This window comes from Halichoerus grypus, chromosome 15, assembly GCF_964656455.1.
Source record: "Halichoerus grypus chromosome 15, mHalGry1.hap1.1, whole genome shotgun sequence".
Classification (NCBI taxonomy): domain Eukaryota; kingdom Metazoa; phylum Chordata; class Mammalia; order Carnivora; family Phocidae; genus Halichoerus; species Halichoerus grypus.
In genome coordinates this window covers 52,784,401-52,805,852 of record NC_135726.1, presented here as the reverse complement: position 1 = coordinate 52,805,852, position 21,452 = coordinate 52,784,401, and the positions used below count along the sequence as shown (strand labels likewise).

At 53.4% G+C, this 21,452-nt stretch overlaps 1 protein-coding gene and 1 long non-coding RNA gene across 2 annotated transcripts in view; both read left to right on the top strand.

Annotated features, from left to right (window-relative positions):
- The window catches only part of LOC144380225 (uncharacterized), a 168,511-nt gene that overhangs the window by 131,894 nt on the left and 15,165 nt on the right, over positions 1 to 21,452 (top strand). The window lies entirely within an intron of this gene.
- The window catches only part of SLC8A2 (solute carrier family 8 member A2), a 30,423-nt gene that overhangs the window by 4,085 nt on the left and 4,886 nt on the right, over positions 1 to 21,452 (top strand). Inside the window, exons 2-8 of the mRNA XM_036114070.2 lie at positions 585 to 1,274; positions 5,520 to 6,184; positions 12,308 to 12,730; positions 16,905 to 17,008; positions 17,159 to 17,176; positions 18,628 to 18,752; positions 19,051 to 19,150. Of these exons, the coding sequence (XP_035969963.1) occupies positions 600 to 1,274; positions 5,520 to 6,184; positions 12,308 to 12,730; positions 16,905 to 17,008; positions 17,159 to 17,176; positions 18,628 to 18,752; positions 19,051 to 19,150 (2,110 nt within the window). The 5' untranslated portion in view covers positions 585 to 599. The remainder of the gene's footprint in view (positions 1 to 584; positions 1,275 to 5,519; positions 6,185 to 12,307; positions 12,731 to 16,904; positions 17,009 to 17,158; positions 17,177 to 18,627; positions 18,753 to 19,050; positions 19,151 to 21,452) is intronic.

Here is a 21,452-nt window from a genome sequence, read left to right as displayed (position 1 = left end):
GGAAACCATTAGACTTACCTAATGAATTGACGGCTTCCAGCCCCTCGCCTCACCCGCTAAATTATTCAGTCTGTGTTCTTTGGGGCCTGGCTTCATTCCTCCCTCGTCTGTGGGATTCATCTGTGTGGCTGGGTGGGTCAGCAGCCCCTTCCCTTTCCAGGGCCTATAACATTCCTCAGTGTGAGTGCTCCGTGCTGGGCTTCTCCATTTACTGCTGAGAGGCATCTGGGTTGTTTCAAGACGGGAGCTGTTAGACATTCTCGGATGTGTCTTTTGGCAGACACAGGACCAATGGCTCCCGGGTGCACGTGTACCTGGGAGGGGGACGGCTGAGTCCTAGGACACGGGATGTTCATCTCTAGTTCCCCAAGGTGGTGAGAGCAACGTGTACTCTCCTCTGTCTTTATCTTTCTCTCTTAGTCTCTGTCTGGCCCTCTCTGTCTCTCTGCATCTCCCTCTGCCCCCATCCTCCTCCTATCAGCCCTCTGCTTGTCCCCCATGCTCTACCCCCAAGAAGCCTTGGCTCCTGTGCGAATGGGAGGGGTCCGTGCCCCTCACCCACACTTCTTCCTCCTCCCCCACAGGACCCGACACCCTCCATGGCTCCCCTGGCCTTAGTGGGGTTTGCACTCCTCCTGGGGACGCCCCCATGCTCAGGGGCAGCCACCCCAACCCCCTCCCTGCCGCCTCCCCCCGCCAATGACAGTGATACCAGCACAGGGGGCTGCCAGGGCTCAAACCGCTGTCAGCCGGGGGTCCTGCTGCCCGTTTGGGAGCCCGATGACCCGTCGCTGGGTGACAAGGCGGCACGAGCTGTGGTCTACTTCGTGGCCATGGTTTACATGTTCCTGGGTGTGTCCATCATTGCCGACCGCTTCATGGCGTCCATCGAGGTCATCACGTCAAAGGAGAAGGAGATCACCATCACCAAGGCCAACGGTGAGACCAGCGTGGGCACCGTCCGCATCTGGAACGAGACGGTGTCCAACCTCACGCTCATGGCCCTGGGCTCCTCAGCCCCTGAGATCCTGCTGTCTGTCATCGAGGTCTGCGGTCACAACTTCCAGGCGGGCGAGCTGGGCCCGGGCACCATCGTGGGCAGTGCTGCCTTCAACATGTTTGTGGTCATTGCTGTGTGCATCTACGTCATCCCAGCCGGTGAGAGCCGCAAGATCAAGCACTTGAGAGTCTTCTTTGTCACTGCCTCTTGGAGTATCTTCGCCTACGTCTGGCTTTATCTCATCCTTGCTGTCTTTTCCCCGGGTGTGGTCCAGGTGAGCAAGGACCCGTGGACACCTCCTTGGTGCATGTATGTCTGCAAAATCCAGAGGGGTGGCTCCCTGGGCTTGGAGACTCGATTCATGTATTTGCAGAAATGCATGCTTACATCTGGGAGGGCTGCCAGGTATGGTTGTGCAGGTCACACACTGCACAAGGGCATTGGGCTGGAGAAGGCAATTTGGGGCTGGAGTCCATTTGAGTGTGCCCAAGCCATGTCTGGATGGCTCTGCAGGTCCTGGAAAGGGCTCCTCCGCCCAGAGGGGGGTGACATTTTGCAATATATCCATCCAGAAGGGGCCCCTTTTAGCTCTCACAATGGTGCCGTATGTGTTAACAGAGTCCTTGTGATCTGTGTAATGCATACCACACGCAGTTCATGGTCTAGCCAGGTATTTGCCAGGTATGTTCACATGTTTTCTTCCACTCCCTGTCTTGCATAATTTATTCCCACCTTTATAATAAGACCGCCTGCATTTGCATAATTCATGCCACAGTTGCATAATCCAACCTTGTGTTTTCTGACAGTGCTAATCAACTTGGGTAACTTGGTACAATTTGCATAATGTATCCATGGGCCTGCATAGACGTAGGCCCACATCTGGTAAACTAGCTCTGTATTTGCCAGATATGCAATTGTGATTTGCATAATTCATTATTCATAATTGATTTCTGATGGTAGGATAATTTATCACTGTACTGTAATTTATATGCAATCCAATCCAACGTAGGTATAAGCCCAAGTCCACTGCAAAGGCCACTTTGCATAATTTATTCCAACAGTGAGACAAAATTTAGCCCCACTGCTCCATAATTTACACCCACGTTCCCATAATCATTTGCCTCTCATTTGTCCACTGTCTTAACCACATTCTGTTTAGTCTTCCTTTAAAACATGTGCCTAATTCATTTCCCACAACCCCATGACTGCCATCTACATTTGCATAATTTATTTATGGGCCTGGCCTAATTCGTTCACACACATGCATAATTTATTTGAGGCTACCCAGAATTCCTTCACACATGTGTATAATCTCTCCGCGCGTATCTGTCAGGTTCTGCCAATTTTAATCTCTTTCCAGGAAGGAGCTGAAGTTAGAAGTATAAAAATTCTTTGCAGGTGATATAAAAGCAGACGGGAGGGACCAGAAGCCGCAGGTGAGCTAAGGGAGAGATGGTAGCACCAGGAGACAGGGATGAGAGAGGGAGAGAGATCTTTACCACAACTGACTAACGACTATAATGCCGAGTCTCCTGGCTGCCATGGTGAGAAATACAGAAGAAACCGTCACACGGTTCTCACGCGCTATTAAAAAGGATGGTAGACTGACTTAGGTTTTCAAAGTGCTCTTTGATGAGGATTTATAGCAAAACTATGAAGAGAATTTTAGACACCATGAGTGACAGGTGGGTAAGGATGGGGGTGGAGGAGAGAGATCCCCCTGAGAAGGAGCCAGGCTCAGACTCAGAAAACAGGGTAGAAAATGTCACAGTTCTGGGTGGAGAAGTCACCATGGGGGATCCATTCGGGAGTAATGTGGAAGCCAGAATTATGAGACACTTTCATGAAGTAAGGGAGGGAACTGGCATGAGACCAAGATGGTGCCAATTCCTCCTCAACACAGCGAACTGGGGCAGTGAGATGGGTCTGGCTCTGGATTCTCTCCCAGAGGTGCTGTGTGACCTCAGACAAAGCCCGGACCCTCTCTGGGCCTCAGTTTTCATATCTGAACCATGGAAGGGGTTAGACTGGGCCCTTGGTTCTTGACCCTTCATACCCATGCTCCCTTTTTCTAGCAAATGCTTTGTTACATCCCTTTACTCTGATGTGAAATTCTTAGATGATAGGAGACAGGCCTTCTACCCCAGTAGTCTGGTGCGTGGATCCTGGACCCAGGCACGCTGGGTTCAAACCCCACTTCTGCTGCTTCCTAGCTCTTCCTTGGACAAGTTCCTCACCTTGTCGGTGCCTCAGTTTCCTCACCTGTCACCTGGGCATCGTCATAGCACTGACTCCAGAGGGCGGTGTGAGGATCAAATAAATTACACATGGAAGGGCTCAGAACAGCAAGCCTAGAACAGAGTAAATGTGAGCGATTCCTCCCATTAATGAACTTGCCTGTGCTGTTGGCTTTCCGAAAGTCCGTATAGTGGCTGAACTGTGATATAAAAGAAAGTAGTCTCTGATAGAACAATGTGCATTTCCACATGTAAATGCTTCAGCATGGCTACATTAAAAGTCATGGTGTGGGAACCAGATACCAGCACCATCTTTTACTGAACAAGTTTGGGTTTAAGAGAAAGAAAAAGATCAGGAAACATTCCATGCAAGGAGTTGAGCAGAGGAGTGGGTAGCTACAAGATTAAAAATAAGCGTATTCAGCATATATTAAAGCATTAGGAAAATACTTCATATACATGTAACAGAGCTGAGTTCCAGACTGCAATTATTAGAAAAGCAGGTGTTTCGCCACTGCGAGTGTCCAGAGGGAGGTTCTGAGCTCAGGCAGGACATGGGACAATTCTGTATTGTGTGGGACTGCCCCGTGAGTCGCTGGACCAGATCTCCCACCCCAATCATGGTGGCAGCCCATAAAGGACCCTAATTTGGAGACAACCCCCCCCTTGGGGGTGTTCCTGTCCACTGAAGCTGTCTTACTTCCCTCCCAGGGTGGGCAAGTCCATCCATATGCCCATTCGCAGTGGGTGCCCTGGAAGGAAGATGTGAGTCTCCTAGAATCGCCTTTTATTTACCTGCGGGAGAAAAGCAAATCTTAGGGGTTCGAGGCTGTCTTCTGATTACAGGAGAATCCCCTGCAATATACACAGTGGCCAGCGCAATGAACACAAGGCCAGAGTTCATTTTACAGCTCGTGTAGAAAATTCGGCTTCTTTTGACAGACCTGCCTGGTGGCTTTGTGAGGCTCTGTTTCCAAGTCCTGCCCTTCTCTCTGAGCCGTCAGTAAACACAGCGACAAGGGGTTGTGGGGATTGGATCTGAAAAGATATTTTCCCTTCCGGGCCCATTTTAAAGACACCTCTGGGGGCCATCTGATGGTAAATAATCTTTAATCGTTTCTTCCTTATCTTTAATAAGAAAGGTAACTGCTTGCAGACCGAGTCCTGGGCCTCAATGAGCGCTGATGTTAATTTCACATTTTGAGTATTTTCCATGTGTCAGGAACTGACAGTGCTAAGTGTTAGGGGTACATAAGCTCATTCAGTCTTGGGGACACCCCCATTTTACAGGCAAGAGGCTGAGCCAGACCTCCCTCTTCTAGAACCAGGATCTGAACTCAGCCTTGCCTTGTCTCTCTGGGGAGGTAGCGTGTAAACATGGGAACTTGCTGCGAGAGGCTGTGACAGGAGCCAAAGTTGTGCCTCTTTTAGAGTCAAAGTCTCTTTCCTAAGGGCCAAACAGATTCTAAGGAAGGAGAGTCTGGCAAAGGCTGTAGTCACTGGTCAGGGGGAGGGAGGTGGGGGAGGGGAGGGCGGAGGGAGTGGGGGTGGGGAATCAGGGAGCTTTAGGAAGAGGTTGAGCAGAGAGCAGGCCCTGGGTGATGGGTGGGTTTGGACAAGTCGCCGCGTCCCAGGTGAGGAGGGGTGGAGGGGAAAAGGAGCAGGGAGAAAAAGATGGAGGGAGAGAGAGGCAGGAAGGGACACAGGCTCTGCCCCTTGAGGGGGGCTGAGACCATGCGGTGGGGACCTGTCTGTCCCCTAGTGGCGGCTGAGGGTGTTTGGGTTCCTGGCACTGGGTTAGGTGGGCATGGTTCTCAGCGTGATGAAAGGTGGATGGATCGATGGATGCATGCATCAGGAGACCGGGAAAGAGGCGGAGGGAGAGAAACTGCGAAGAATCTCACAAGGGAGAGAGATGGGTATCTACAAAAGAAATAAAAGGAGAACAAGGAGACAGAGGTAACAAGACAGAGAGGAAGAAAGATTCAAAAACCGACCGACACCAAATGGGACGGAGGCAGGGAGAGAGACAACGACCTAGACAGAGAGATGGGGAGAGGCAGAGACAAGCCGACACCAGAGGGAAGTAGAGAGGGGACGAGGCGGGGCAGGCACCGAGATGCGGGGAGATGCGGGGAGATGCGGGACGGGGGGCGGAGGAGGCGCCCGGCGACCGCGGGACCCCAGCGCCGGGCGGGAGAGACGCGGGGGCGGTCGGACGGCGGGGCGGCGAGCGCGCCCCCTGGCGGCGCGGCGGTCCTGACCCGCGCGGCCGCCCGCAGGTGTGGGAGGCGCTGCTGACCCTCGTCTTCTTCCCGGTGTGCGTGGTGTTCGCCTGGATGGCCGACAAGCGGCTGCTCTTCTACAAGTACGTGTACAAGCGCTACCGCACCGACCCGCGCAGCGGCATCATCATCGGCGCCGAGGGCGACCCCCCCAAGAGCATCGAGCTGGACGGCACGTTCGTGGGCTCCGAGGTGCCGGGCGAGGTGGGCGGCCTGGGCCCGAGCCCCGCCGAGGCCCGCGAGCTGGACGCCAGCCGCCGCGAGGTCATCCAGATCCTCAAGGACCTCAAGCAGAAGCACCCGGACAAGGACCTGGAGCAGCTGGTGGGCATCGCCAACTACTACGCGCTGCTGCACCAGCAGAAGAGCCGCGCCTTCTACCGCATCCAGGCCACGCGGCTGATGACGGGCGCGGGCAACGTGCTGCGGCGACACGCGGTGGACGCGTCGCGCAGGGCCTCCCCCGGCGAGGGCCCCGGCGAGGACGAGGACGACGGCGCCAGCCGCATCTTCTTCGAGCCCAGCCTCTACCACTGCCTGGAGAACTGTGGCTCGGTGCTGCTGTCAGTCACCTGCCAGGGCGGGGAGGGCAACAGCACCTTCTACGTGGACTACCGCACGGAGGACGGCTCCGCCAAGGCCGGCTCCGACTATGAGTACAGGTGGGTTGGCCGTTCGCAGGGCGGAGGCGCCGCGGTCCCGCAGCCTCCGCAGCCTCCACGCTCAGGGGGCTGCCTCCAGCGCGCATCCGTCCTCACCTTGCGGTGCGCGGACCTGCGGCGTTCATTCACTGTTCACTCATTCATTCACCGTCCAGAGCCTTCTTTGTACCGCACACCCTCCTAGCATTTGCCAGATAGCACGGCTGTCCCGTCTCCCATGTGTACGATCTACCTGCGGGTTTTAGTGCTTGACACCACCCTGTGTTAATTATTACAGCTGCATTATGTGTAGCGTTACCTGCTAGGACAAGTACCCCCCCACCCCCACACACATACCATTACTAAAGTAAAAGTGTTTGTTGAGCGCCTGCTATACCTGGGAGTATATCATGGTGAACAAGACAGCTAAGGTCCCTACCCTCCAGTTGCAATTAGGTTATGAACTATTAAACAGATAAAAATATCAGGTGATGATAAGTGCTATGTGAGAAAATTAAATGGGATAAGAGGGGAGAGGCAGTACCCAAATTATCCCCAGGTCTTCGGTGGCACCATAAAGAAGCCCTCCCCGACCTTTGCACCCTCCTGTGTCTCCCTGCCCCCTGTCCCTCTCCTTCCCCCTTTTTGAGCAGACCTGTGATCTTCCCTCCTTCAGCAATTCCTACTGAGCACCTACTATGGGTACTATCTTTAGAACACAGAATAGTAGGGGTGCCTGGGTGGCTCAGTGGGTTAAGCCTGGGACTCTTGATTTTGGCTCAGGTCATGATTTCAGGGTCGTGAGATTGAGCCCCATCTGGCTGGGCACTGGGTGTGGAGCCTGCTTAAGATTCTCCCTCTCCCTCTCCTTCTGCTCCCCTAAAAAAAAAGGAATACAGAACAGTAAACAAGATAACTTTATCCTCGTGTGACCCACAAAATTCTTTATCTGTTTGTAGTTCTTCTGTCCATACCACACTCTTTCAAGAATGATAGCTTTACAGTGTAGTTTGTTGACCGATGTGCAGTCTGTCGTAGTTCCCTATAATTACCAACATTTCTCACTGGTCTGCTATGTGCCAGAAACAGATCTGGGCCATGAAGACAGGCAGTGAACGAAACACATCAAGTCTCTGCCCAAACGCAGCTGACATTCTCATGGGAAAGATGGGCCACTGGGGAGTAGACACTGAAGACAGAAAAATGTCAGCTGTGAAGAAATTAAAGCAGAGGACGGGAGAGAGTGTTGGTGACTGAGCTTCTCTCGGGTTCCACCTGCCAAGCAGTCTGCCATACCTCCCTTACAGTAAAGCTGAAGCGGACCTGGTCGCAGATCTTTGGTTCTGCTCCTGCAGCAGCCAGTCCCTTGTCCCTTTAACTCTTCTCTTTCTGGGTCTGAGTTTCTGGGTTTCACAGATCTTCAGCTCCACCACTGTGCCCCAGCAAAGACCATCAATAGCCCAGCCTCCCCTGCCTCTGTCGATCACATCTTCCTATCTTTCTACTGCTTTGGGCATTTGTAGGTCATTCCCTCCATCTCGGGTCCGTCCAAGATCCTTTGATCTGCCCATCTCCATTCATTTCTCCTACCCTCCCACCCACGCCCTCCCTGCACTCTGCTTCTCCTGAGTGGGGCTCAGGATCTTTGTTCTGTCGTCCTGTAGTGTGGGATCTCTTTGGTCATCCATGACCAACCCCCTCCCTCCTCTCCCTACCATCCCACATCTCCCAGCCTCCTTCGACTGAAGAAAAGGCATTCACCATACTGGGGCCTGTTGTCACTCAACCTCTTCACCCTTCCTCTCCTACCCACACCCCTAGTCTGCAACTTCCCCCACCAAAGGTTTTGCAAAAGGAAGTGAGGACGGGTGTCACCTGCTGGGATCAGAGGCACCTTTCTCACCTGCAAATGACCTCAGTACTGAGATGTCTGAAGTGCAGGAGTATATGCTGCTCAGTGATGGAACCAAAAAGCTAGGGAAAGTTGACACCTTCCTCCTGTCCCTGCTCTCCTATCCCAGGTGACAGTCACAGGCCTGGCATCACTTATCAATGCAGCTTAGGTCCAGGACTGGGAGGGAGGACACCTGGGTTCCAGTCCAAGTTTAGCCCCGGACCCTGTTTCTTAAGCAAGTTCCTGCTTCAGTGTGGGCAATCAGGGATGTCACGTACAGTTATTGAGGTTGTGCACTGCATGAGAGCACCACATCTAAGAAAGCTCCATTCACATAGTAGACATTGTAGATTTGTATGTCTATTATGACAGTGTCCTGATTCGTGGAAATAGTGTCTTGAAGAAGGGAAGCCATTTTCTGATTTGCCCACAGGTATCATATGGATTAGGGTGATCCGTGGGCCTCAATTTCCCCAAATTAAATATGACCTCCAAGGCACTGAAAGAGCACAGCTGTTCCAAGATTCTGAGTTTTAACCTCTGGAATCCTAACATGCTAAGGGTCTAAAGTTTTAAGATTCCAGGATTCCTACATTTGGGTATTCTAATCCGCACCCCAACCAGTCTCTGATTTGCTGGTTCTAAGATTTTCATCTTCTCAGAGTTTGTGCATCCAGTGCTGAAACACAAGTCCGTCTTCTATATTTCTATCATACCTGGTTTCTAAAATCCTTATGTTCTTTTTCTTCCCAACGTTTTATTTTGAAAAAATTCACGCCCACAGAAGGGCGGCAGAAATGGTTTGGTGAACCCTCATATAACCTTTGCCCAGAGTTACCGATTGTTCATTTTCTGTCCTGTTTGCATTCACTCACTCTCCCTAATATATACTAGTATTAATCATTGTGGCGCAAGATGGGAGCGAGTTGCGGACAGCATGACCACTCACCCATAAATACTTGAGTGTGCATCTGCTAAGATTTATGACACCCCCCTCCCTACGGTCACAATCCAACTGCCACACTCAGGAAGTGTAATACTGAATCAATATTATTACCCAGTCTGCTGTCCCTGTTTGCATTTCCCCCCGGTCATCCCTGTAACATCCTTGTGACTGTGTTTTCACCCCTCCCTCTTTTCCAATCCAGTCCAGACCCAAATGTTGCATATGGTTGTGATGTCTCTTTAGAGTTCTTCGGTCTGGATCAATCCCTCCACTTCTCTATGGCTTTTGTGACCCTGACACTTTTGAAGATAGGGCAGTTAGTAGAACAATCCTCAATTTAGGTTTATCAGATGTGTCCTCATGATTAGATTCAGGTGATGCACTTTTGGCCAGAACTCGTGCAAGTGATGCAGTCCTCCTCGGTGCATATTATACCAGGAGGCCCATGACACCTGCCTTTTCTACTACTAGTGATGCCCACTTTAACCATTTGGTAAAGATGGTGCTAAAATCCCCACTTAAGCTTACATTTCTAACATCCCATGACTTTAGGATTCTAAGATTCTAATCTTTTTTAAAAAAGATTTTATTCATTTGTTTGAGAAAGAGAGAGAGCAGTGGGAGGAGCAGAGGGAGGGGGACAAGCAGACTCTGCGCTGAGCGAGGATCCCGACGTGGGGCTCGATCTCACGGCCCTGAGATCGTGACCTGAGCTGAAACCAAGAGTCAGACGCTTAACCCACTGAGCCACACAGGCATCCCTAAGATTCTAATCTTAATATACAAATATCACTAGCTAAATTTTGTTGAGTGCTTCCCTAGCCTTATAACTCGATCCTCATAACGAGGTAGACATTGTTATTAGCTCCACTTTACAGATGAGGAACCTGAGGTTCAGAGGGCTGCAAATCCTACCACCCAAGATCAGAAAGCCAGCACATCGGCCCGACCCGGCTCAGAGCAGGTGGGCTCCCTGGGCTGGGTGCCTCAGCCACCATGGACAGCGTCTCCTGAGCAGAAGGCTGCAGCCACAGGGAGCCCCTTACCTGTCTACTCCAGGCTTGTCATCTGGTTCTACCTCTTTGCCAGAACCTCGGGGTCCCTCTGCCTCCCCCCACCCCCCAGAGCTGGACTTCTTTCAGAGAAGTGGAGCCCAGGACCTCTTTCTTATGAAAGTGATCACAGTAATGATAGAGAACACTCATGGATCATATAGCACCTTTCAGAAATGGTGCCAGTGGTGCAGGCTGGGATGGGTTGGGAGGGGAAATTATAGATTTTCAAGGTGCATTTACATCCCAGAGTCATTCTGATGCCTACAGCCCTGCCAGGAACCCACTAATTCCCTGTCCCCTCAAAGTTTCTCTCTGATTACTCTGACGTCATCATCTCATTTCTTCCCCTGCCCCATTATAGAGCATCTCACATATGTTCAGAGACTTACACAACTGATGCTCATTTAGACCTAAGCCAGCTTATATCCTTCCCCTCCTCAGAGGCCTCCCATGCTTCCCACCCCACTTGGAGTAAGCACCAATGTCCCCTCTGGGGTCCCTGACTTCTGCCCTGTTCCCTCTGTGATGTCATCTCCCTCATCGCCCTCCCCCCTCCCTTGCTCCCTCCACTGGAGCCACACTAGCCTCCTCAAATACTCCAAGCTGGTCCTGCCTCAGGACATTTGCACTGGCTGTTCCCTTTGCCAGGGATACTTTTCCTCAGATATTCTCCACATGGTTCCCTCCCTTACCTCCCTCAAGTCTCTGCTCAAATATCACCTCAGGAAAAATTTCCCTGACGTCCTAACACAACACCTTCTCACTCCCTAACCTCCTTCCTCTGCTTTCCTCTATTTTTTCTTTAAAGATTTTATTTATTTGACAGAGAGAGAGACAGCCAGAGAGGGAACACAAGCAGGGAGAGCGGGAGAGGGAGAAGCAGACTTCCCGCCGAGCAGGGAGCCCGACGCGGGGCTTGATCCCAGAACGCGGGGCTCGATCCCAGAACCCTGGATCACAACCCAAGCCGAAGGCAGATGCTTAACGACTGAGCCACCCAGGCACCCCTTCTCTATTTTTCTCCATAGCACCATCACCACCTGACATTTTATTATATGTTTGTTGTTTACCCATCTCTTGTACTAGAACAGAAGCTCCACCAGGGTAGGGATTTTTCTCTGATCTGTTGGTTGTTTGTTTTTTTTTTTAAGATTTTATTTATTTATTTGAGAGACAGAGCATGAGCAGAGGGGGAGGAGCAGAGGAAGAGGGAGAAGCAGACTCCCCGATGAGCAGGGAGCCCGATGCGGGACTCGATCCCAGGACCCTGAAATCATGACCTGAGCCAAAGGCAGATGCTTAACGACTGAGCCACCCAAGTGCCCCTCTGATCTGGTTTTGCTGCCATTTCCCCAACACTAAGAACAGTGCCTGGCACACAGCAGCTGCTCAGTAAATATTTGTTGAATGAATGAACAGTAATTATTAAATGTGTAATTGTCACCACGATATGGCTCTCCCACGGGGCTGTGAGTGCAGTGAGCCCTGTGAAGACAAGGCCTCTTCACTGCTCTTTTCCCAACACCACCCAGAACAGGGCACAGAGAAGGTGCTCAGGGAGGATTTGTTGAATGAATGAATGAATGACACCAAGTTAAGGAGTGTGGATGTTCTCTTGTGGGTACCCAGGAAGACTCAAGGGTTTTCATCAGAAGTGTGAAAAGGTCAGCTCTGGGCCCCACATCCCTGCTACTCCCAAGTGTGGTCCCTGTACCCTATGGGAGAATCCACATCCTGTGGGAGCAACTTAGAAATGCAGTCTTGAAACCCAGAGCCACTGAACCAGAATCTGCATTTTAGCAAGATCTCCCAGGTGATTCGTGTGCACATTAAGGTTTGAGAAGTGTGGCTGTGGAACACTGCAGGCTGTCTCCACCCTGGGATTTTGCATGCGCTGTTCCCTCTGCCTGGAGCACTCCTGTCCACTAGAAACTCCCCCAGGAAGCCGGCGCTGATCTCATCGTCATCATTATCTATTTAATGCTGGCGCTCCTAATCCTCATGGGCTCCACGAGGGAGGGACTACCTCGGTCTTGTTCCCCTTTTGCATCCCCTACTCTCCCCCCTAGGAAGCCCACCCTAATCCATCCTCAGTATTATTTGTTTAATGCCTGTCCACCCTCATACTTGGGAGTTTTCGGTGGCGCCTCTCCCTCCTCCAGGAAGCCTGCCCTGACTCCCCTCCTTCCCAGAGCCGCTGACCCACCTTCACCGCTTTCTTCCCCACCCCCCCAACCCTCCCGCCACAGCGAGGGCACGCTGGTGTTCAAGCCGGGCGAGACACAGAAGGAGCTGCGCATCGGCATCATAGACGACGACATCTTTGAGGAGGATGAACACTTCTTCGTGCGGCTGCTGAACCTGCGCGTGGGCGACGCGCAGGGCATGTTCGAGCCCGACGGCGGCGGGCGGCCCAAGGGACGGCTGGTGGCGCCACTGCTGGCCACCGTCACCATCCTGGACGACGACCACGCGGGGATATTCTCCTTCCAGGACCGCCTGCTGCACGTGAGCGAGTGCATGGGCACCGTGGACGTGCGCGTCGTGCGCAGCTCGGGCGCGCGGGGCACCGTGCGCCTCCCGTACCGCACGGTGGACGGCACGGCGCGCGGCGGCGGCGTGCACTACGAGGACGCGTGCGGCGAGCTGGAGTTCGGCGACGACGAGACCATGTGAGCGCGCCGCAGCGGGGAGGGGGAATGGGGCTCGGCGGGCATATGGGGCGGGGCCGGAGACGTGGGCGCGGCCGACCGGTGGGCGGGCCGCGAGAGGGGGCGGGGTCGCGGGGCCAGGGCCGGCCCTGGGCAGTGGGGGGCGTGTCGGGTAGTGGGCGGGACCTGATTGGGGAGGGCTGGGGAGGCGGGGCACGGCCCACAGAGGGGGCGGGCCAGGGACGAGGAGGGAGGAGACAGGAGTGACGGGGCGGGGCCAAGAGGAAGGGACTGGACGTGGGAAGGGCGTGGGAGAAAGAGGCTGGTTTGAGGAGAACAGGGTGGACCCGAGAAAGAAGGGCCAGGTGAGGAGAGAGAGGAGAAGAGGTAGGATAGAGGCCTGGGAAGAGGAGTGTAGAGGATTTAATTGGTAGCTAGTAGGAGATGGAATGTGGCCTGAGGAGAGAGGGGAGGGTCCGATCGAGGTGGGACGGTGCCTGTGGAAATGGAGAAGCAGCAAGGCCTAAGGCGATGGATGGGGTCTGGGTAGGGACCCAAGGAACTGGACGAGGACGGCGGAAGAAGGCGGGGCCTAAGGGGATAGGGCGGAGCTTGGGGCGGGACTAGGGAAAGGGTGGGGCTTGTGGGTAGGAGGAAGAACCTGGAGAAATGGCAGGACACTTAAGGGGAATGTGGGCTAGGCTTTGGGAAAAGACCGAGTCGGAATATGGGGGCCTGGCAAGGTAAGGGCAGGGCTTGGAGAGACACTGAAGAAACTGGAAGACACTGGATTTGCGGAAGGTGGCGTGGGGTCTGGGGAAGTGGGCTGGATACACCGACACAACCAACACACACACTGGCACATACAGAATCACCAAGCCACAGACACGCTCGCTAAAACACGGCGTCAGGGCTGGTCTCACGCCCAGACACCCGGCCACCCCCTTACACAGATGCCCGAGTCTCCCCACTGTGTGCCTGCAGCCTCACATCCCCCGCCACCTGCCTGGGATGCAGACGGCGCCTCCCCCCTTTGCCTGCGCCCTTCCGCCCCCGCACGCCCGTCTGTCTCCCTCCTCCTGCCGCCCACGCTCCTCCCACCAAGCAGAGCCCCCACCGCGCTCCCTTCCCCCTCCGCCTCCCTGCCTCTGTGCCTTGGCCTCCGCTCAGCTTCTCACTGCTCTCCCGCCTCTCCATCCCTCCCTTCGCGTCTCCGCGTCTCTCGCTCCTGGCAGTCTCTCTTTGGGTCTCTGTTAATCTCTAGATCTCGGCCCTCATTGTCTAGCTCTCTGACTCGGGTTATATTTCAGTTATGGACTCTCCTTACCTTTCCATCTCTCTCTCTGTCTGGCTTGAGCTGAGAACTTGGGCTGAGGGCTGTGGGCACCATCCCAGACCCCCTTCTCACATTCAAGAGGCAGGGGGAATGGGGGAAAGTTGTCTTTCTGCTCATTCTGGTCCTTCCTGTAGTCTAACCCGCTTCCCTCCTGCTGCTGCGACCCCACAGGCCGTCTCCTCCCCCAAAGGGCTTCCCCAGGCTGGGACGCCCTCTGCCCCCGCCCCCACCCTCGCCCCCGCCCAAGCTTCCAGCTGTGGCTTCAGATGACAGAGAACAGGAGGCTAATTAGCTAAGTTTAGGGAAACACATCCTTCCTCTCCCGGGCAGGCGCTAATTAGAGGTGCTTGGAAGCAGCCCGGCTGGAGGGGCGGCCCCAGGTAGGATCAACACCGAGGTGGAGGAGAGATGCCCAGAGATGGGGTGGTGGGGAGAGAATGAGAGAGAGAGAGAGACGGAGAGACAGAGGCACAGAGTTAGAGAAAGACAGAAACTTTGATACAAAGGGAGAAGGAAACTGAGAAATATGTGGAGAGAGGGAGCCAGAGAGATTGAGAAGCTACGATCCAGGAAGCCTGAAGGGAAGCGAGATTCAGGGAAGAAAGAGAGAGACCTTCTTACTGAGAGAAACTCAGTGGGACTCAGGGAAGGAGAGGTCCTCTTGATGAGACAGAGAGAAAAGAGTTTGGGTCAGAGAGAGGCACAAGAGACAGGATGCAAAGGAGACTGGTTCGAGATCAGAGGCTGCGGAGGGCGGGAGAGTGGGGTTTCCAGGAAACAGGGAGGGCAGGCATGAGGGAGTCAGACTGGGGAGAAAGGCTGCTTCCTTTGATCTCAGGAAGTCCTGCCTTTGTCTAGCTCGAGTCCCTCTTGCTGTCCCCTGCCAGTTGGGTTTCTCCTCCCTGGGTCCCCTGAGGGCACGCCTGTCAGGGTGCCAGTTGGCACGCAGTCACCGCATGCCGGCAGATCACTGCGTGTCTGGGAGAGAGTGAGTGTCGGAGATGTGTGCGTATCACCTTGTCAGCGTGTCACCAGGTCGGCAGCTGTCTGCGTGTCAGGGTGTGTGAGAAGAATGTCTCCGGAGACCCTGCTTCTTGCCACGGTGTTCCAGCACCGTGGACAGCTCCCAGCCCACAACTGAGGTTGGGGGCGGCGATTTCTTTTCACCCACAGAAAATTTAAAATATCCTGAGACCAGGACGGGGTGAGGGCGGAGGTGGGCATATGTCCCCACATGACTGTCTTGTGTGCATCTGTCTTTGTATGGGTGTCGCTGTGTCCTTTGCGTTTGTGTGTTGAGATGGGTCCATTGAGAGACTGTATGATTGAGAGCCTCTTGACTGAGTTGCGTTGACTTCGGTTATTCCATCCTATGGACACCGAGAGACTGAGATGGGGAGAGAAGAACACAGATGAAGAAAGGCAGAGAGCTGGGGAAGAGCCTGAGACAGAGAGGGTCAGAGATGGAAAGAGAAAGAGAGAGACTGAAGGGAATAAAAATAAACAGACAGCAAGAAGCTTAATGAGGGAGATATAAGGAAAGAGAGTCTACATGGTACCACAATGGGGTTTTGCAGGTTGGCGAAGTCGCGAGGCTGTGGTGGGGGTGTTGTGCTAACAGGCATCTGGTCTGTGTGATTTTGCCACTGCATAGGGAATGGCTGCGGGGTGCGATGGTGTGTGGGTGTGGGCGGTGTGATTGGCTGAGCTTCCTCTGCTGGGTGACTGTGTGGGCTGGGTGTTTGTGTTTCTGGGTTCTGGGGCCAGGCCGCAAGGTTCCTACCACTGAGAGAGCTGCTAGTGGCAGGGCTGTGGTCTTTCTGGGGTTGTGGGTCTTTGTGAGTGAGGGGGGTGGGTTGTGTGCCTGGAGGGCAAAAATAATGTTTGGCTGTTCCTCCCTAGTCACCCCCCTCCCTGTTACCAAAGCAGTGGGGATGCTGACAAAATCAATTAGCACTCAGTTAACCCTCAGAACGTGGTCAGGACAGAGGGCAGGAAGCAGAGCGTCTCCTGAGCTGAAGGCTTAGAGTTAACAAATGTTTCTAGAAGGCATATTATGTGCCAGGCACTGTTCTATGCATTGGGGATACAGCAAAGAATGTAAATGAACAAAGGTCACCGCCCTGGTGGAACTTATATCTTAATGTGAAGAGGCAAATGGCAAACCACAAACCAAATAAACACATTAGGTGGTATGTTAGAAGGTGATATGGAACAAAGAAGATATAGAGCAGAGTAAGGGGGCCGGGCATGCTGGGGTCCAGGCAGGGGTGGATTTCAAAATTAAGAAAGTGGTGGGAGTGAGCTTCAATGAGAAATTAATTTGAACAGAGATCCAGAGAAACTGAGGGAATGAGCCTGGGGAAGAGTGTTCTAGGTGGACAGAACAGCCAGTGCAAAGGCCCTGAGGCACAAGCAGGCCTAGCATGTTCAAGGAACAGTGAGGAGGCCAGTGTAGCTGGAGTGTGTGAGTAAGGGGGCGTGGGGCAGGGGGCCAGAAAGGGAAAAAGGGCCACATGGCATGGGGCCTTGTTGGCCATTGTAAGGACTTTGGTTTTTATTTTGGCTGAGATAGGAGCCATATGAACATTTTGAGCAGAGGAAGGACCTACCCTAACTTTGGTTTTGTCAGGACACTTCAGGTTGCTATTTAATAAACCTCAGCTTCCTTAGCTGTTTCTGGGCATGTTTCTGTCAAGCAGGGATGATAGAGAGCCTTCCTGTGGGGGCAGTTGTGAGGATTAACTGAGATTAGGGAGCCTGGGATGGAGGGGTGCTAAAAAAATGGGCTAATGGGTGAGTTATCTGGCAATTTGGGGAGGGGGCTTATGCTGGGTGCTCTTCCTCCCCCCCCCTCAGGAAAACTCTTCAGGTAAAGATAGTTGATGACGAGGAATATGAGAAAAAAGATAATTTCTTCATCGAGCTGGGCCAGCCGCAGTGGCTTAAGCGAGGGATTTCAGGTGAGGGGTGATGGGTGGGCTGTGGGAGAGGTAAGGGGTTCAGGGTGGGAGGACCCTTGGAGGCTCCATTAGTGGGTGCTCCTTCGGGCTCATGGATCTGAGCTTCCCAGGGAAGCAATCTCACCTTCTCTCTATTCTCTCTCTCCCCAGCTCTGCTGCTCAATCAAGGTGAGTGGAGTTACCGCTGGGCTTGACTGGACAGCGACATGGGAGGGAGGTCTCAGGGGAGGGTCGTGGCCTCAAGCTACCCTTCCAGGTTACGTTTGAGGCAAGTTAGAAGTGAGATAAAGGCAGATTCGGGGCTGGGTGAGGGTTGGAACTGACGTCAGAGTTGGTAGGGCCCATTGAGTTTGGAGTTACAGTTGGGGGTTTGGAGACCAAGATCATGTTTTTGTTTGTTTTTGAGTGAGAGGAGGGAGAGAGAGCACATGATTGGTGGGGAGGGGCAGAGAGAGAGGGAGAGAATCTTAGGCAGGCTCCACGCCCAGGGTAGAGCTCAGTGTGGGACTTCATCTCACGACCCTGAGATCATGACCTAAGCTGAAATCAAAAGTCAGATACTCAACCAATTGAGCCACCCAGGTGCCCCAAGATCGTGTTTTGTTTGTAGTTAAGATTGAGGGAATGGTAAGTCAGAATCCCATCTGGGTTTATGGTGGGGTCAGATTAGAATTGGGGTCAGATTTAGGTCAAAACCTAGGTGGGGGTTTAAGGTGAGTTTGGGGGACTTACCATTCAAATTGGGGCCAGGGTCAGAGATTGGGGGTGGGGGTGGGGGCAGTGGCTCGAAGATAAGGGACAGAGTAGTTTTGGAGCTGAGATCAGAATTGGGGTTTGGGGTTAGGATTAGGGTCAGATGGAAGATCGTATTAGGGTAAGTAATAGGAGCTTCTGTAACAAATAGGCCCCCTAATCCCAACAGCTTAACACAATAAAAATCATTGCTGGCAGAGTTTTCTGAGTGTTCCTGGTGGGGGTGGCTTTCCACTGAGAGTTAGGGTTAAGTTGATGCTGGGCTTGGACCCAAGGACCAACATGCTTCGGGGAGATAAGTGAGCTATGGGTGGGTCTGTACTGAAATTGGGAATCCCCTCTTTCCTTACCACCTCAGACACACTCCAGGATGTTTTTCAGAGCTTGGATGTAGAGACAAGGCCTCCACCCACAAGGGTGGTGATGATAATGATGATGGTGGTACTTTTAACAAAGGAAATACCATTTTGGATTATTTATTGTGCACCAGGCACTGTGCTAAGCACTGCACATGAATTAACTTCTTTAACCCTCACAACCACCCATGAGGTAGCTACTGTCATTTTGCCTGTTTTACAGATATGAACACTGAGGCAGAGAGAGTCCAAGGCATTGCCCCAGGTCACACAGCTCCTTCCATATGAAGCCCAGAGCCCACCAGCTGAACTTCATGGACCAGCTGGGTCTTTGGTTGGGGAAGACGGTGGTCAGATGGGACACTGGGGCAGGCTGGGAGCATGCCACCAAGGAGGCTTCCCAGAGGACAGCAGACAGTTTTCTTTCTCAGTGGGAACAGGTAGCAAGGGCATCATGGGCCCAGTGAGGCGGGCCTCCCTGGAGTCTAACTCCCATCCTTCATGCTGCAGGGGATGGGGACAGGAAGCTGACAGCCGAGGAGGAGGAGGCTCGGAGGATAGCGGAGATGGGCAAGCCAGTTCTTGGGGAAAACTGCAGGCTGGAGGTCATCATCGAGGAGTCATATGATTTTAAGGTGACTTTCTGAGACCCCAGCTTCCTGGAGTCATTTCCTTGGGGAGGGTCCAGGAGGAATCAGCTATGAAGGTCATAAGGGAGGGGTGGTCAAATGTGCGAGACCATCCTCCCATCCCTGTGCTAGCACCATGGACAGCAGCACTCCCTTTTTCCCTTCTTGCTGTGAACCTGGCTGTGGGGGGTTGGGGACCCCTGAGCATGGGCTGTGAGCCCCAACCCCAGTGTTCTGCAGGGAGCCTCGGGGTGCCCTGAGGTGGTCACGGGCAATGATTTCTCCCGCACCCTTTTATCCTCAGAACACGGTGGATAAACTCATCAAGAAAACCAACTTGGCTTTGGTGATTGGGACCCATTCCTGGAGAGAACAGTTTTTAGAGGCCGTTACGGTGAGCGCAGGTAAGTGGGGAGGGAGGAGAAAGGAGAGAGAGAGAGGGATGGAGAGACAGGGGAATGGCGAGGAAGAGAGAGAAAGAGGGACGAGAAGAGAAGGACAGCACGATAGAGAAGAGAAAGAGAACAAGAAAGACACAAAGAAACGGAAAGACAGAGGAAAAGATAAGGAACGGATACAAACAGGAGAGACAGACACACAAAGAGAGATGCACAGAGAATCATGGAGAAAGACAGAGATGTGGAGAGAGCATGAGAAATGTAGAGGGTGAAGTCCCTAAATGGCAGAAGGCCAGAGCGAGAGACAGGGAGACAGAGAGACAGCCCAGAGGGCCGGTGGGGGAGCGGTCGGGCGGGGCTTTCTCATCAGACAGCCGCAGGGTGGGACCAGGTTAAAAGTCTTGGCCTCCCCAGACAGCCTGGGCTCCTCTGTTGCCATGGAGACAGTCACCAGGGCACCCAGCTCTCTCCCACCTGTGCGGTTCACCCTCCTTAGGTCTCAGGCAGGCCCACACTGCCCCCCTGTGGCCAGAGACACCATGACACTTGGATTCACAGGCTCAATCCTGGAGATCAACATTGATCGGCACTTTGTGATACGGATTGGGGAAACTGAGGCCCAGAGGCAGAGGAGGGACTGGCCTGAAGTCCCACAGGGAATTCAGAAAGAGCTGAGGTGGAGCTCAAGGCTTCTGTCCTTTATACATCAGGTTTCCTTCTAGGAGGCCTACCTGGTAGGAGCTGAAAATACACCAGGAATTGTGGTTGCTCAGTGGGATGGAAAGAAACCAGGCTTCGGAGATGGAAAAATACCAGGTAGCAGAGCTGCGGACACCAGCTCAGAGGTCTAATAGAAACGAAGTGGTGTCTCCCTCTGAAGCCACATCCTTTCAATATCTATTTCTGAGGGATTCTCTTGACTCAGCCCTGTGTAGGACAGTGCTGGGGACAAAGAGATAACCATGACCGATTGGTCCTTGTTCTCACAGAGCTCACAGTCCAGCTGGGGAGACAGACCTGTCACAAGACAGTGACAACCCGAAGCAGGCAGCGCTGGGACAGGGGACCCGATGTTGCTGCAGGAGCCCAGATAGGGTGTTGACCCAGCTCAAAGGTCATGGAGGACTCCCTGGAGGAGGAGGCTCCTGAGCCGAGTCTTCAAATTGGAATAGGAGTTAGCCAGGGGGAGGGAGAAGACAGGGAGGTGTTCCAGGCAGAGGGAAAACCAAGTCCAGAGTCTGGAAGTCTGCTGGGTCATGGCACATTTGGGGGGGCGTGGTGGTGACTAGTTTCGGGCATGAAGAAGCAGCATGGGATGAAGCTGGAGGTGGGCAGAGTCCAGACCATGCAGGTCCTCGTAGGCTCCAATAGGGAGCTTGGGTGTCATTTTGGTGCATGGGGGCCCGTGGAGCATTCTCAATGGGGGAAGCTCCAGGTGCCAGAGGGAGCCCGTGGGAGGAAGAAGGAGAGGCTGGGGTGGGGCGTGACGATGTGCTGAGGAATTGGAGCTTCTGTCCAAGAGTGCTGGGGAGCCACGGCCCTCCCTCTGGGCTTAGGGAAGAGGGGAGGGTGTGAGACGGTGGTTACGGAGGGCCAACGTGAGTCAGCTGGTGGGTCTGTAGAGAGCAACTGATTAGATCGGAGGAAGGAGTGAGGGGGGTGGGGGAACCATACCAGTGGTAAGTAATCATCCTGATGGTGACAGTGATGCTGGGGACAGTGGAGTGCCAGGGAGCTTGGAAGTCCATTTCCTGTATGACCTCACTTAACAGATGTTTCCCAAGTAGCTTGTTCAGTGTGTGATCATTTTGCACTTTGTTCAACAAATGCCTTTCCATCCTTGCTGTGAGCCCAAAGCTGCTTGAGGCGCTGCCAGAGAAGGGCAGTTCTCAGCCCCTTGGAGGGTGAATCATGTCCCGTCTGGCATGTAGAGGTGCTCTTGTATTATATCCTTTACCTCCCTGCCTCAACTGTAAGCTCTTTGCAGGGTGGCCTTGGTTTGGAGCATCAGTGAATCTCCCCAGGCACTAGAAGGGGCCTTCAAACAATAACCGTCACACTGGAGGTGGGCCAGGCTGCACGCAGAGTACTTTCTGTGGCCTCACTCATGTAGTCATCACGGCCTTCTCTTGAGGCTGGTCCAGTTCCTCCTCCCATTTCTCAGATAGGCATCTGGAAGCTCAGAGAGGTTAGGACACTGATTCAAGATCACACAGCAGATCCAAGGTTTGACACCAGAGAGGTAGCCCCAGAGCCACAGACATAATCATGAGGCTCCCTCCATGGGAAAGGCTGAAGAAGAGCCTCC